Source organism: Bufo bufo, chromosome 3, assembly GCF_905171765.1.
Source record: "Bufo bufo chromosome 3, aBufBuf1.1, whole genome shotgun sequence".
Lineage (NCBI taxonomy): Eukaryota > Metazoa > Chordata > Amphibia > Anura > Bufonidae > Bufo > Bufo bufo.
The window spans coordinates 300,407,760-300,421,560 of NC_053391.1; the positions used below are offsets into that span (position 1 = coordinate 300,407,760).

A 13,801-nucleotide genomic window follows, 5' to 3' on the forward strand; every position below is an offset into this window, starting at 1 on the left:
CCACATCAGCCGGCTGGGTTCCCCCCCCCTGCCCCATTTATATTTTAAAAGACGCACCAGGGCACACATCGGCGCTTAACCCAACTTCCGGGTCAAGCCCCGCCCCCCCGCGTCGGGGCGTGCGCATGCGCATACGCCCCTTCCGACGCCGACAGGAAGACAGGCAACCCGGGAGCAAGGAGGGAAGCCGCCTGAACACGGCCACAGCGGCTCCCTCAGGCCAGCGCCGGAATGTGGGGGAAGAGGCCCAGACTGTAGGCAGCAGCCCCGGAGAGCCTGACGCCACCTGGGGGAGGCCACCCACCGGATAAGAACCTGGGCCTCCCCCCGGCTGTAGGTGAGAACCAACGTGAAATCCAACGTGAGCTTCCCAGAGACTTCCCATCCGGAGGACAGGAAACCTTAACTGGTGCTTGGTGGGGGTGTGAACCTTTTATCTTCTCGGGTTTCCTGTCCCGGATGGGAGGTCCCTGGTCGCATGGGGTGCCGTCATGGGTGAGGGGAAATTTATTTCCCGTAGAAGATATGGAAAAATTGTTAAAGGCGATTCGCTTTGCGCTAGAATTAGAAGATCCAAAAGATAAGTCTATTGTTGATTCTGTGTTTGAGAGTCTTCAGGAAAGAAGACACAGATGTTTTCCCTTACCTAGAAATATACTGAGCCTCATTAATAAAGAATGGAAGAAACCAGACAAAAAGCTTATACCCTAATAGTTTCAAAAGAAAATATCTGTTCGAGGAAGAGCCTTCGTCTTCATGGGATAAAGCGCAAAGAATTGATGTTGCTATCTCTAAGATATAAAAAAATTCCTCCTTGTCCTTTAGGGACATGGGATGTCTTAAGAGACCCATTAGACAAAAAAGTTGATTTCTGTCTGAAGGGTACATGGGAGGTGGCTGCTTCCGCGTTTAGGCCCTGTATTGCAACCACGGTTACGGCTAGGTCCTTGATTATATGGTTAGAATGTCAGATTAAAGAAAGGTGTCCTAGAGAGCAGATTCTAGCCTCCTTCCCTACTATTTAGAAATCCGTGGATTTTATAGCAGATGCTTTGGTTCAGTGATGCCCAACCTACGGCCCGCGGGCCAAATGCGGCCCGCGCAGTGACCGGACTTTATCAGTGCAGGGAACGGCAGAGGCAGCAAAGCAATGCTGCCTGTGCCTGCGCCGTAATCTCGCACAGGCGCACTGGCAGAGGCATCGAAGTGCGCATGCACAGTCGTCCTGGCCTCTGCCAGTGCGCCTGTGCGAGATTACGGCGCTTCTCTTCAATTTCACAGAGGCAAGTGCAGTGAATAAATTATCTAGGCAGCGGCGCTGGGTGGGGGGGGGGGCGAGGGGGGATATCTGTGGATGACACTGGGGAAGGGATATCTGTGGACGACACTGAAAGGGAGGGGGGATATCTGTGGACGACACTGAAAGGGGGGGGATATCTGTGGACGACACTGAAAGGGGGTGGATATCTGTGGACGACACTGAAAGGGGGTGGATATCTGTGGACGACACTGAAAGGGGGGGGATATCTGTGGACGACACTGAAAGGGGGGGGGATATCTGTGGACGACACTGAAAGGGGGGGATATCTGTGGACGACACTGAAAGGGGGGGGGATATCTGTGGACGACACTGAAAGGGGGGCGGCGGGTCTGTGAACGACACTGAAGGGGGGGGCGGCGGGTCTGTGGACGACACTGAAGGGGGGGCGGCGGGTCTGTGGACGACACTGAAGAGGGGGCGGCGGGTCTGTGGACGACACTGAAGGGGGGGTGATCTGTGGACGACACTGAAGGGGGGGTGATCTGTGAATGACACTGAAGGGGGGGTGATCTGTGGATGACACTGAAGGGGGGATCTGGTCTGTGGATGACACTGAAGGAGGGGGGCGGGTCTGTGGACGACACTTAGGGGGATGTTGGGGTGGGAGCTCTGGAAGGGGTGGGAGATCCGGGAGGGGGGGCCCATAATTTATTTTATTTTTTTGCTATGGGGCCCAGTCATTTCTAGCTACGCCCCTGATTGTTAAGATTGGGCGGGCACTGGAGCGATAGAGCGCCCTGCTGTAGGAGAAGCCGGCGGGAGCTGAAAGGAGGAGTGGCCAGCTCCTGGTGGTGTCGGGCACACGGCGCAAGCATGGCGGTGGAGGATCTGACTGAAGCCTAAAGACCAGACATCAAGGTAGACCTGCAGAAGAAGGTGACAGCGCAGTATGTGATGTATACATGTGTGTAATGTATGTAGTGCAGTGTGTGATCATCACATACTGCATTACACACACGTATACATCACATGCCCCCTCACAGTAATAATGCCAAGATATGTGCCCTCTTCACAGACTTAATGCTCACACATGCCCCCTCACAGTAGTTATGCCCAGATATGTGCCCTCCTCACAGTAGTAATGCTCACTCGTGCCCCCTCACAGTAGTTATGGCCTGATATGTACCCTCCTCACAGCTCACAGTAGTTATACCCTGATATGTGCCCTCCTCACAGTAGTTATACCCTGATATGAGCCCCCTCACAGTAGTTATGCCAGATATGTGCCCTCTTCACAGTAGTAATGCTCACACGTGCCCCCTCACAGCATTTGCATTTCTTTCTGGCAAAGCTACCTGGTTCCGGCCCGTGTAATTTATACCAAGTCTAGTGCGGCCCTCAGACGAAAAATGTTTGGGCACCACTGCTTTGGTTGATTCTATCAAACTTTTAGCGCAGGCATCCTCCCTTTCCAATTCCACTCGGAGATATCTCTGGTTAACGAATTGGAAGGGAGGGGAGTTGTCCTCAAAACAGAGGTTATGTAGCATCCCTTGACAGGGAGAATTTTTATTTGGTCCTGGTATAGACTCCCTTTTAGAAAAAAACGGTAGATAGGAAAAAGGAATTTGCGGGGTTTCCCTCCACCACTTTTTCCAGATCGTCTGGATTCCGAGGAAGAGGCAGAGGAAGTGACAAGAGCGAGGGTTCCACATCTAGGGGGGTTGGAAGTAGGAGCTTCTTGTTTGGGGGGTCCTCCTCCCATCCTAAAAAACCGTCCCAACAATGACGCCAGGTGTGCTGTGGGGGGAGGCTAAAGTTCTTCCTTCCCGCATAGGAAAAGATTGCAGGGATTAGGGTGAAAAATATCGTAGGAGAAGGCTTACAGCTAGAATTTCAGGCAGAGCCTCCTTAGAGATTTGTAGTGACAAAGGCAAAAAAAAAAAAAGCAGGTTCTAACCCCTGTCCCAATAGAGGAACAAAAGGGGTTCTACTCTCCTCCTTCCCTAGTGAGGAAACCAGACAATTCTTTCTGCATGATTATAAACTTAAAGCAACTAAACAAACACCTTTTAAGGAAGTTCAAGATGGAAATTATAAAATCAGCGGTCCATCTTCTATTCCCTAACTGTTTCATGGCAATCTTAGACCTAAAAGATGCTTATTATCACATCCCCATTCACCCCCTACATCAGCAGTTTCTCAAGATCGCAGTGAACATCGGAGATTGTATTCATCACCTCCAGTTTCAGGCCCTTCCGTTCGGCCTTTCGATGGCTCCTCGGATTTTCATGGAGATGATGGCAGAAGTAGCCTCATTTATAAGGAAAGAAGACTTTCTGTTCCTACCTTATCTAGACTACTTTCTGATTATAGCATACTCACGGAAGAAATGTGGGATGACAGTACAGAAGGTGATGGAAATTAGAAGTTTAGGATGGATAATAAATTGGAAAAAATCAAGTTATACTGAAGTTTCGTCACTGTTTCTGGGTCTCCTCTTAGATTAAGTTGTCAAGAGACAGAATAAAAAAAAATTCTCGGGTCCAGGCAAAATTACAGATTCTAAAGTGCTCACAGAATCTAACTTTCTCGCCCATTCCATTGGGGGACACAGACCATGGGTATAGCCTAGGCCACTTCTAGGAGGAAACACTATGCAAATAAAGAAAGCTCCTCCTCCACGGGCTATACCCCCAGGCTCCAACAGGAGGACCTCTGTTTTTGCTTAGTGTCGGATAAGAGGTGACATTTCTGCTCCTGCAGGGTTGTCCCTGTAGACTTTCTACTCCTGTTTTTTTTTTTTTTCTCAACAGAGGACGCAGGGCAGCATGGGAATGCCCTGGTCTCTCAGTGGAGCGAGCGCCGGGGTCGAAATGACGTCCCCGGCTACCTCCAAACCCCCCCCCCCCCCCCCCCCCCCCCCCTCCCCAGAAGATAAGTGGAACCGGGCTCGACCTGCAGCTCCGGCAGCCTACCAGATCCAGGGTCACCTACTCCAGCCCTCTATCCAGATCACTGCCAGTCCTTGTGCCAGCTGACTGAAGAGGTGAACCCCGCTGGTGTGGAGCAGAGGGTCAAGACTGCAGGACGCAGATAAGTATATGCGGCTCTCCTGCAGACCCCCCCCCCCCTCCCTCCCTCCCTCCCTCCCTCTGTCTCTGTGTGACACTTGGGGCCTGCCTGGGTAAGCGTTGTTGAGAGGGGAAGGGATTCCTGTCTTGAGGCAGTGGCAACTTCGTCGTCTTCCGCTCGCAGCGGAATGCTACCTGCGCCGCTCAGTTCTCCTCCGCTCGGACCGGGCGGGCAGTTAACCCCTGCAGACCCGCTGGTGGACATTTTCGGATGCAATAGTTTTTTCATACTTCCCGCGCGCGCTGGTTTCGCGCGATTTGTGACGCGACTGGTGGGCGGAGCCTATTTCTTCAGCTCCGGCGCTTCCGCTTTGCCTCAGCGCTTCTCCACTCGTGGCTGCTCCTCACAGGTCGCGGTAGGACAGTTTTTTGTTAACCGTCTGCTTGCTGCAACGGTGGTAGACCCTGACCGTTCTGGGATTGTCGCCATCATGCCAAAACCCGGGGGCCCCCCCAAAAGTCATCCAAGGCGGCTCCTCAGGCCCCACTGGGGTCCTGTAAGGTCTGCTGCTTGCCACGATCGGTCACAGGTTCCTGTAGCTCTTGCCTTGCCTCGGGACAGGATCATCCTCCTCCTCCTCGCTCTCAGCCGCGGAACACTGCCTTGTGCATTCAGCCTAAAAAGTAGGAAAGCTTGTCACTGTGTCAATTTATGCGAGAATTTGGAGAAAGTTCCTTGATTTCTCAGGCATCAGGTCAGATTCCTTACCAGCAGAGACATCAGTCTTTCAGGTCTTGGAATTCCTTCAAAAGGGGTTGGCCTTGGGGTTAGCTAAAAGCACTCTTAAAGTGCAGGTTTTGTCAATCTCTGCCCTTTTTGGTAAAAATTTTGCAGGTGATCCCTGGGTAATTAGGTTCTTTAAGGCAGTGTGGCTCCATGGGATTTGAATTTAGTTCTTAATTCTCTGACTAAACCTCCTTTTGACCCTTTTAACTTTCTGTTCAGTTCTTGCCTTTTTACTTAAAGTTTCTTCAAGATCTAATAGACTTCAGGAGATGATGCTCCCGACCTTTTTTGACGATCCGAAAGATCAGGAAAAGAGGTTTTCACTGCCTAGATGTGAGGAGATGCCTATTGCATTATCTAGATGCAAGGATTGGAGGAGATCCTCTGCGCTATTTGTCCTTTTTTTTCAGGCATAAATAGGGGTAAGGTGGCATCCAAGAGTTCTCTGGCCAGGTGGATTAGAGCAGTCATCTCCCTGGCTTATACCTCTTCTGAAATATATATCTCTCTATCTCTCTATCAATCTCTCTATCTCTCTAGCAATATCTCTATCTCTCTCTCTAGCAATATCTCTATCTCTCTCTCTAGCAATATCTCTATCTCTCTCTCTAGCAATATCTCTATCTCTCTCTCTAGCAATATCTCTATCTCTCTCTCTAGCAATATCTCTATCTCTCTCTCTCTAGCAATATCTCTCTCTCTCTCTCTCTCTCTAGCAATATCTCTATCTCTCTCTCTCTCTCTAGCAATATCTCTATCTCTCTCTAGCAATATCTCTATCTCTCTCTCTAGCAATATCTCTATCTCTATCTCTCTCTCTAGCAATATCTCTATCTCTATCTCTAGCAATATCTCTATCTCTAGCAATATCCATCTCTTGGGCGGAAAGATCGAATGTCTCTATTGAACAGATTTGTAGGGCAGCCATGTGGTCCTCTCCTTCTACAGGCACTATCGACTTCAGCTAAATTCTACCTCTGACCTTCTGTTTGGTACTAAGGTTCTGCAAATGGTGGCCCCCTCATAAGGAAGGAGTATTCTCTGTAATCTCTCTGTGGTGCTTTTGTGGGGGAAGAGAAATATGATGATTACACTTACTAGTAATCAGATTTTCCAGACCCCACGACATCACCCTTCCTTATTCCCTCCCTGGGTTTGTTTGTGGTTCCTATTTGTGCACCAGGTGTAATATATAGCAAAAACTAACTTGGCAAACGGTATTGATCATGTGGATCAGTTAAAGCTGTTAACCCATGATTAAAATTATTATTTTTTTTTTTCTTCAGGATTTTCTAACGGATTACCTATTCTCAGGATAGGTTATCATTATCTGATTGGTGGGTGTCCGACACCAGGGACCCTCGCAATCAGCTGTTTTGAGGAGGCACTGGCGCTCCCAAGAGGCTGAGCATAATACCAAGCACAGCTGCTTTACAATGTACGGCACTTTGCTCGGTATCACGCTCAGTCCCGTTTAATTGAATGGGGCTGAGCTGCGCCTAGGCCACATGATCGATGAACGTGTTGTCAATGGCCTAGGAGAAGCTGTGCGAAGGCCGCGGGGGTGTTGGACCCCCACCAATCAGATAGTATAATCTAATTGGAAAACCCCTACAAAGTAAAAAAAAAATCATATATTACACGACAATCTCTTTGTAACAGCTAGAAGCAACCCTGTACCTCACATGGATCCAGAGGCTTCATACAGATACTCTTTATTGCTTAACTTGGTGGTTAGACTAAATATTAAATTACATGTAATTACAAAAGTTCAGATCCAGGTGCTGGTTTGAAAACTGCAGAATGTTTTTTTGTGGGGCAACACCTTTTAATGTTAGGCACATTCTAATGTAATGTGATTATATTTCCTTTGCTGGCTGGATACATTTTTCCATCACATTATACACTGTTCTTATCCAGGGGTTTTGTCCACACTAGAAATACAATCCTGCAGTGGTGGCCATGCTTAGACACTATAGTAAACAGCACCTGCCTGGACTGTGGGAGCGTGCTTAGGCACGCATGTGCAGCATCCCTCATCCTGGACACCTCATATCTGCGCTGCAGCAGTGTATGTAACCCCTGGATGTGAGCAGTGTATAATGTGATGGAAAAATGAGTTAAGCCAGCAAAGGAGACAATATGGACAGTTACAGTACATGAGTAAGTGCCTTGTATTAACTTTATCCATGTGGTAAACACTATTTGCTGATGTGAGAAAACTCCTTTAAAAGGATTTTCCAATATTTTTATACTGATATCTTATCCTCTGGTTAGGTCATTAGTATCTGATTGGTGGGGGTCTGATGTCCTGGACCCCCGTCAATCAGCTGTTTGAGAATGCACCAGTGCTTCTGTGAATGCCGTAGACTTCTCGCAGCTTGGAAAGCACATTGTATAGCAGCTGTGCTTCGTATCGCTCTCTGCCTCATTCACTATGGGGTTGAGCTGTGCCTAGTCCATGTGACCACTGAACGTATTGTCTGGCCTGGAAAAAGATGTGAGAAGGCCACGGTGCTACTGTGAGCACCGCTGCCTTCTCAAACAGCTGATCAGCGGGGGTCCTGGGTGTTAGACCCCCGCTGATCAGATACTGATCACCTATCCAGTGGAATATGGGATATTGCAACTATATTAATACGCATTAGACTATATTCACACTTGCTACATTGGTTTTATTCATTATTGAAGCATGGCAGACATTTTCAAATAGCTTGTAGATCATTCTGCCAGGTACCAGGTTGATTTATGGAAGGGCCCATGTGGTGTTCAGTATATATTTTTTATTTGTAAGAGAATTGCTGCAGACTAAGGGTACTTTTACACTTGCGGCAGAGGATTCCGGCAGGCAGTTCAGTCGCCGGAACTGCCTGCCGGATCTGATTCGGATCCGCCTCGCAAATGCATTGCAATAACAGATCAGTCTTTCTGGTTGTCATCCTGAAAAACGGATCCGGTATTTCTTTTTTTCGCATGCACAGACAGCAAAACCGGATCCCTTTTGCCAGAACACTTGGTGCCGGCATTAATGCATTTCAATGGAAATTAATGCCGGATCCGGCATTCCTGTAAGTGATCAGGATTTTTGGCCGGAGAGAGAACTGCAGCATGCTGCGGTATTTTCTACGGCCATAAAAAAACTTGAGGGACTGAACTGATGCATACTGAACGGGTTGCTTTCCATTCACAATGCAGGATAAAACTGATCAGTTTTTTTCCGGTATTGAGCCTCGAGGACATCACTCAATACCGGAAAACTTCAACGCAAGTGTGAAAGTACCCTAAGCTATTCTTTTCATTAAAAATACTGGAGCCCTTGATGGAAAGTGAATAATGCCAATGTGAACAAAGAATTAGTTATCTTGAATCTACTGTGTAGGTTTTCATTAGGTAAAGACATGAATATATATTTTTTTGTATTTCTTGTCATGTTGTTTTGCAGTAAATTAACGTTGCTTTGTTCTTATTGTTTCCAGGCTGTCACTGCACTGGTTAAGAACTTCCCTAAGCACATGGTTTCCTCAATGCAGCAGATTCTACCTATTGTATGGAATACATTGACTGAGAGTGCAGCTTTATATCCTATGATTATTCCTAAAACTTGACCTGTCAGTTACATACCTGCATATGAAGTTCACCCATGAGGTTCTCTGTCTATTGATCTATCTTACATTTGAGTAATTTCCTTAATTAACTGTGCACTTATGTTCGGACTGAAGTAAATGATACAGAAGAGATAGAGGATCCTGTGGATTCAGATGGTATGCTTTCTTATAAAATTCTACAAGCTGCAGAGCAGTTTCTCCACTTTTGCAGGAAATGCTAGATCAGGGGTTGTCAACCTGTGGCAGCTGTCACCAATTGACGGCAAGGCTTTTTAGTCTTGTCGCCATTTGTTACTTGCCCTGCCGACATGCTGTATCTTAATGAAATATAACTTTCAGACGCGTCACACAGGACGTGTCTGATAGGCCCGCTCCCCACCCTGGCCTGCACAGAGGAATGATAGCAGAGTGAGGGACTCTGCTACCTTGCCACAGAAAGGTACGTGAATGGACTGGGGATGTGGAGAGCATGGTGAGCTTGGGGATATAGGGAAACAAGCTGTTTGACTACTTTGGGGTGAGGGCAGGAAGGGGAAGTAGAGGAATGAGCACTGTGACTAGCTGGGGGAAGGATGCTGAAATGGGGGAACGAGCATGGTAAGGCTACTTTCACACTAGCGTTCGGGGCTCCGCTTGTGAGTTCCGTTTGAAGGCTCTCACAAGCGGCCCCGAACAGATCCGTCCAGCCCCAATGCATTCTGAGTGGATGCGGATCCGCTCAGAATGCATCAGTCTGGCACCGTTTGTCCTCTGCTCCGCTCAGCAGGGGGACACCTGAACGCAGCTTGCAGCGTTGGGGTGTCCGCCTGGCCGTGCGGAGGCAAACGGATCCGTCCAGACTTACAATGTAAGTCAATGGGGACGGATCCGTTTGAAGTTGACACAGTATGGCTCAATTTTCAAACGGATCCGTCCCCCATTGACTTTCAATGTAAAGTCAAAACGGATCCGTTTGCATTATCATGGACAAAAAAAAAAAAAATCTTTTTTTTTTTTTTTTTTTTGTTCATGGTAATGTGAACGGATCCAAGCGTTTGCATTATAGGTGCGGATCCGTCTGTGCAGATACCAGACGGATCCGCACCAAATGCAGGTGTCAAAGTAGCCTAAGTAGTTTGGGGAGGATGGTGAAATGGGGGAATGAGATCTGTGACTAGTTTTTTTGGGATGGGGGAATGAGCACTATGACTAGTTTGCAAGTGGGCGAAGTCCCCTAAATTAATTCACACCCTGGAGCAGTTCCCTTAATCAATTATAACCCCCAACACAAATCCAAACTGAATTAACGCCCCAGACAGATCCAAAAATCAATTTGAACACCTGACCAGACCCCATAATTGATTTAGCTGCTCATCCTCCTCTCTCCACACAAGGTCATGCTGAAATCCTATTGAGCATGTGACTAGTTCAGGGGTGGGGAGAGAATGATTGATTGATTAACTTGGGAAAATGGGGGAACGAACATGGTGACTAGTTGGGGGGAGGATGGTGAAATAGGGGAACGTGGATGTGAACCTACATGTAATTGGGGGTGGGATGAGGATCAAACTTTCTGACTACTTTGGGGATAGGGGGGATAGTGAGTCTGGATTTAATTGCTGGCGGGATTAATGAGAAGCAAACTTTCGGATTACTTAGGCTACTTTCACACTAGCGTTCGGGGCTCCGCTTGTGAGCTCCGTTTGAAGGGGCTCCCAAGCGGCCCCTAACGCATCCGTACTGCCCTAATGCATTCTGAGTGGATGCGGATCCGCTCAGAATGCATCAGTCTGGCACCGTTCAGCCTCCACTCTGCAAGCGGACACCTGAACGCTGCTTGCAGCGTTCGGCTGTCCGCCTGGCCGTGCGGAGGCAATCGGATCCGTTCAGACTTACAATGTAAGTCAATGGGGACGGATCCGTTTGAATTTGACACAATATGGCTCAATTTTCAAACAGATCCGTCCCCCATTGACTTTCAATGTAAAGTCTGGACGGATCCGTCTAAAGCTATTTTCACACTTAGAATTTTTCCTACAATATAATGCAGACGGATCCGTTCTGAACGGATCCAAAGTCTGCATTATATGAGCGGATCCGTCTGGGCAGACCCCAGACGGATCCGCTCTGAACGCTAGTGTGAAAGTAGCCTAAGCCTGACTGGGATTCTTGGAGGGGAGGGGCAGCTGGGCGATGGTGAGCCTGAACAGGTTTTGCTGGGGGGAATTAGGGATTGTTATGTTGGGAAACCAGCTTTCTGTGATTGGTGCATGGGTTTGAGCTCTGATTTTTGTTATTGTGGTAGTGACCAATATTATATTATATGGGGCACCAATGTATAGCGGACAATGGTAGGGGAGGGCAGCCCTCGGTCAGTTAAAACCAGTGAGGCCTGCTCTCCCCCACTGTCAGTGTGGTTGGTTCCCCATATATTAGTCCCTTAGTCAGATTCAGATGAGCAGTGACCTGCTTTATCCATACATTTGCTGGAAGGCAATTTTTCTAAAAAGCTGGAAACTTCTTTAAACTTTGCAAGTCAGGCAGCGTTGAGAATTTTGGGATGTTGCTAATGAATACCTGGTTTGTGTTTTGACTTTGTATGACGTGGCAGACAGCGCTTCAGCTGTTTGTTTTTTCTCAGGCACTGTTGCTCCCTTAGGTATTTCTATTGAATTTAGCAATTTTCAGTTCTGCTGTATAGGCATATGTTTGTCCTGTCTTTAAAAATGTTGTTTAAAAAAAATCTAAATTTTCTTCCCACCCTTACTTAAGAAGATTTAGCCTTACTCTTTTGCCTTTGACCATGTATTTTGAATAGTAATTCCTGCCTCCCATTTTGACAGGTGAAGTCTTAGGTTTTGAGAACCTGGTATTTAGTATATTTGAATTTGTGCACACATTGCTGGAGAACAAGTTCAAAGGAACTGTGAAGAAAGCTCTGCCTGAACTGATTTATTATATTATCCTTTACATGCAGATCACGGAAGAGCAGGTAAGAGGCTTAAGACATGAAATGAATGTGTGGATATCTTGAGATGAAATGACTACAGTGTTTCCACCTATTTATTTTACCAATAGATAAAGGTGTGGACCGCTAATCCGCAGCAGTTTGTTGAGGATGAAGACGACGACACCTTTTCTTACACTGTCCGGATAGCAGCTCAGGATCTTTTACTGGTGAGTGAATACCACAGGCGTGCAATTCTCGAACAGTCGTCTTTCACCATTTACATATCCTCATTATTATTTTTCTCTAGGCAGTTTCTAGTGAGTTCCAGAATGAAAGTGCAGTTGCACTTGCTGCTGCTGCCACTCGTCACTTCCAGGAGGCTGAACAAATAAAGAATCAAGGTGTAGAGCACTGGTAAGCTGGTTATAGAATACTGTAGGAGTGGTAAACATGCAAAATTTGTTAAATGTGGCATAAATTATGCCAACACAGACTCGAGTAAAACAGACTTCAAATATACTCCTCATGATACATTTCCCATTATATATTTTAATGTGTTCTGCAGCTTCTGCCTGTCTGCCCTCTTTCCTGTCATTTCCCTCTCACATGTCAGTTCTTACATGCAAGTGGCAAGGACACCAGTGTGAAGCTGCATTCAGTAGAACTACACTGGAGAGTCAGCGCACACAGATAGTACTGACAGCCATTGTGAATCAAGAGGTTTATAAAACTACAGCTCATGACTGGAGACACTCACCTACTTTATATCTTCACTCCTGGACCTTTTAGATAGGAGGCATATCTTCAACATATTACAGAGATATACAAAGGAGTGTGATGAGGGGAGGGGCCTAAGAGCTGCCAGGATGGATTTGCTAGGTGATGTCATCCTGTAGTTCACATGTAGTCAGTCACAGGGGAGAGACAGAGTGCAAGGAGTTAGATGTGACCAGATTCCAATAATGAAAAGGTTCAAAATGTATGAATGCAACTGAGTTAGGGTGTAACAAATTACCCTGCTAAAGTACTGTTGGTGGGTTAGTAATATATGTCAACTTACAGATAAAAACTTGTAGTGTTGGAGATGAAAAAAAAGACACGTGTGGATACGATAATGTACTTGTCTGTTTTCGTAACTAATGAAAAACCACGACCTAGAATAGTTGGCAACATGCCTGAGCACAAACCAAAGATATCATGAAGAACAAATGTAAATAAAAAATGCTGAAAATCTGATAGCATGCACTTCTTATTTGCAGTGTGGCTCCGCGTCCACAGATGGCCGGCACATGAGCCCTTAGGTTGAAAAAAGACAGGTCCATCAAGATCAACCTTTTTATAGATTAATTATACAGCGTTAATTGTTAAATTAAAACCCTCAATGTCATTTGTGATTAGATGAGCATCCAACACTTATGGGGGGCTGGCACCCCCCATAGAGCTATTGCGGACAAGAATAAGACATGTTCTATTTTTTTGCGGAGCCGCGGCCCGGAAGTGCGGGTCCACACTCCGGAAATGTGGATGCGGAGAGCACATGTTGTGCTCTCCTGCATCCATTCCTGCTCCATTGAGAATGAATGGGTCCACACCCGTTCCCAATATTGCAGACCCATTTGCGGACATGTGAATGGACTCTAAATAATCCTGTCCTGTATTGATAACTAACTCTCCCTTCCTCATGACACACACAAGAATGTGTGTGGTCGTTTTTGAAGTCCTTTTAACAAATTCTTTTTGACCATACATGTACACCTATTGACAAAAAAATGCAGTTATGTCTCAGGCACATTTGTAAATAATTACAGATTTGATCTATTTAGACAATGGGTCTTAGCACAAAAGGATGTGAAAGTACTTCACCTGCTTGCCTATAAAAAATGGTCTGAGGCTTCTTTTGGGCAGTGTACATCTTGGTTAGAGATCGTTGACTGCTAGACATGCCTCTAAAACATACTAAAGACATTTTGCCCAGTTGACAGGCTTTCAGAAGGAGGTGCATTCTTGCATTGAGGGAAGCAGAATGTTTATTTCGATAAATTGCCTGCCATCTATGCCATTCTGACCCTACTGTTAGGAGTTGTTAGGAACAGAGGCTATGTGGGGATATGCATACACCATTAACAGGCTCCAGATGGCCCTGGC

General features: G+C 46.7%; 1 protein-coding gene across 1 annotated transcript in view; it reads left to right on the forward strand.

Annotated features, from left to right (window-relative positions):
- Positions 1-13,801, forward strand: part of IPO9 (importin 9) — a 154,190-nt gene that overhangs the window by 48,188 nt on the left and 92,201 nt on the right. The window contains exons 8-12 of the mRNA XM_040424209.1: positions 8,599-8,699; positions 8,825-8,883; positions 11,550-11,698; positions 11,785-11,883; positions 11,964-12,070. Of these exons, the coding sequence (XP_040280143.1) occupies positions 8,599-8,699; positions 8,825-8,883; positions 11,550-11,698; positions 11,785-11,883; positions 11,964-12,070 (515 nt within the window). The remainder of the gene's footprint in view (positions 1-8,598; positions 8,700-8,824; positions 8,884-11,549; positions 11,699-11,784; positions 11,884-11,963; positions 12,071-13,801) is intronic.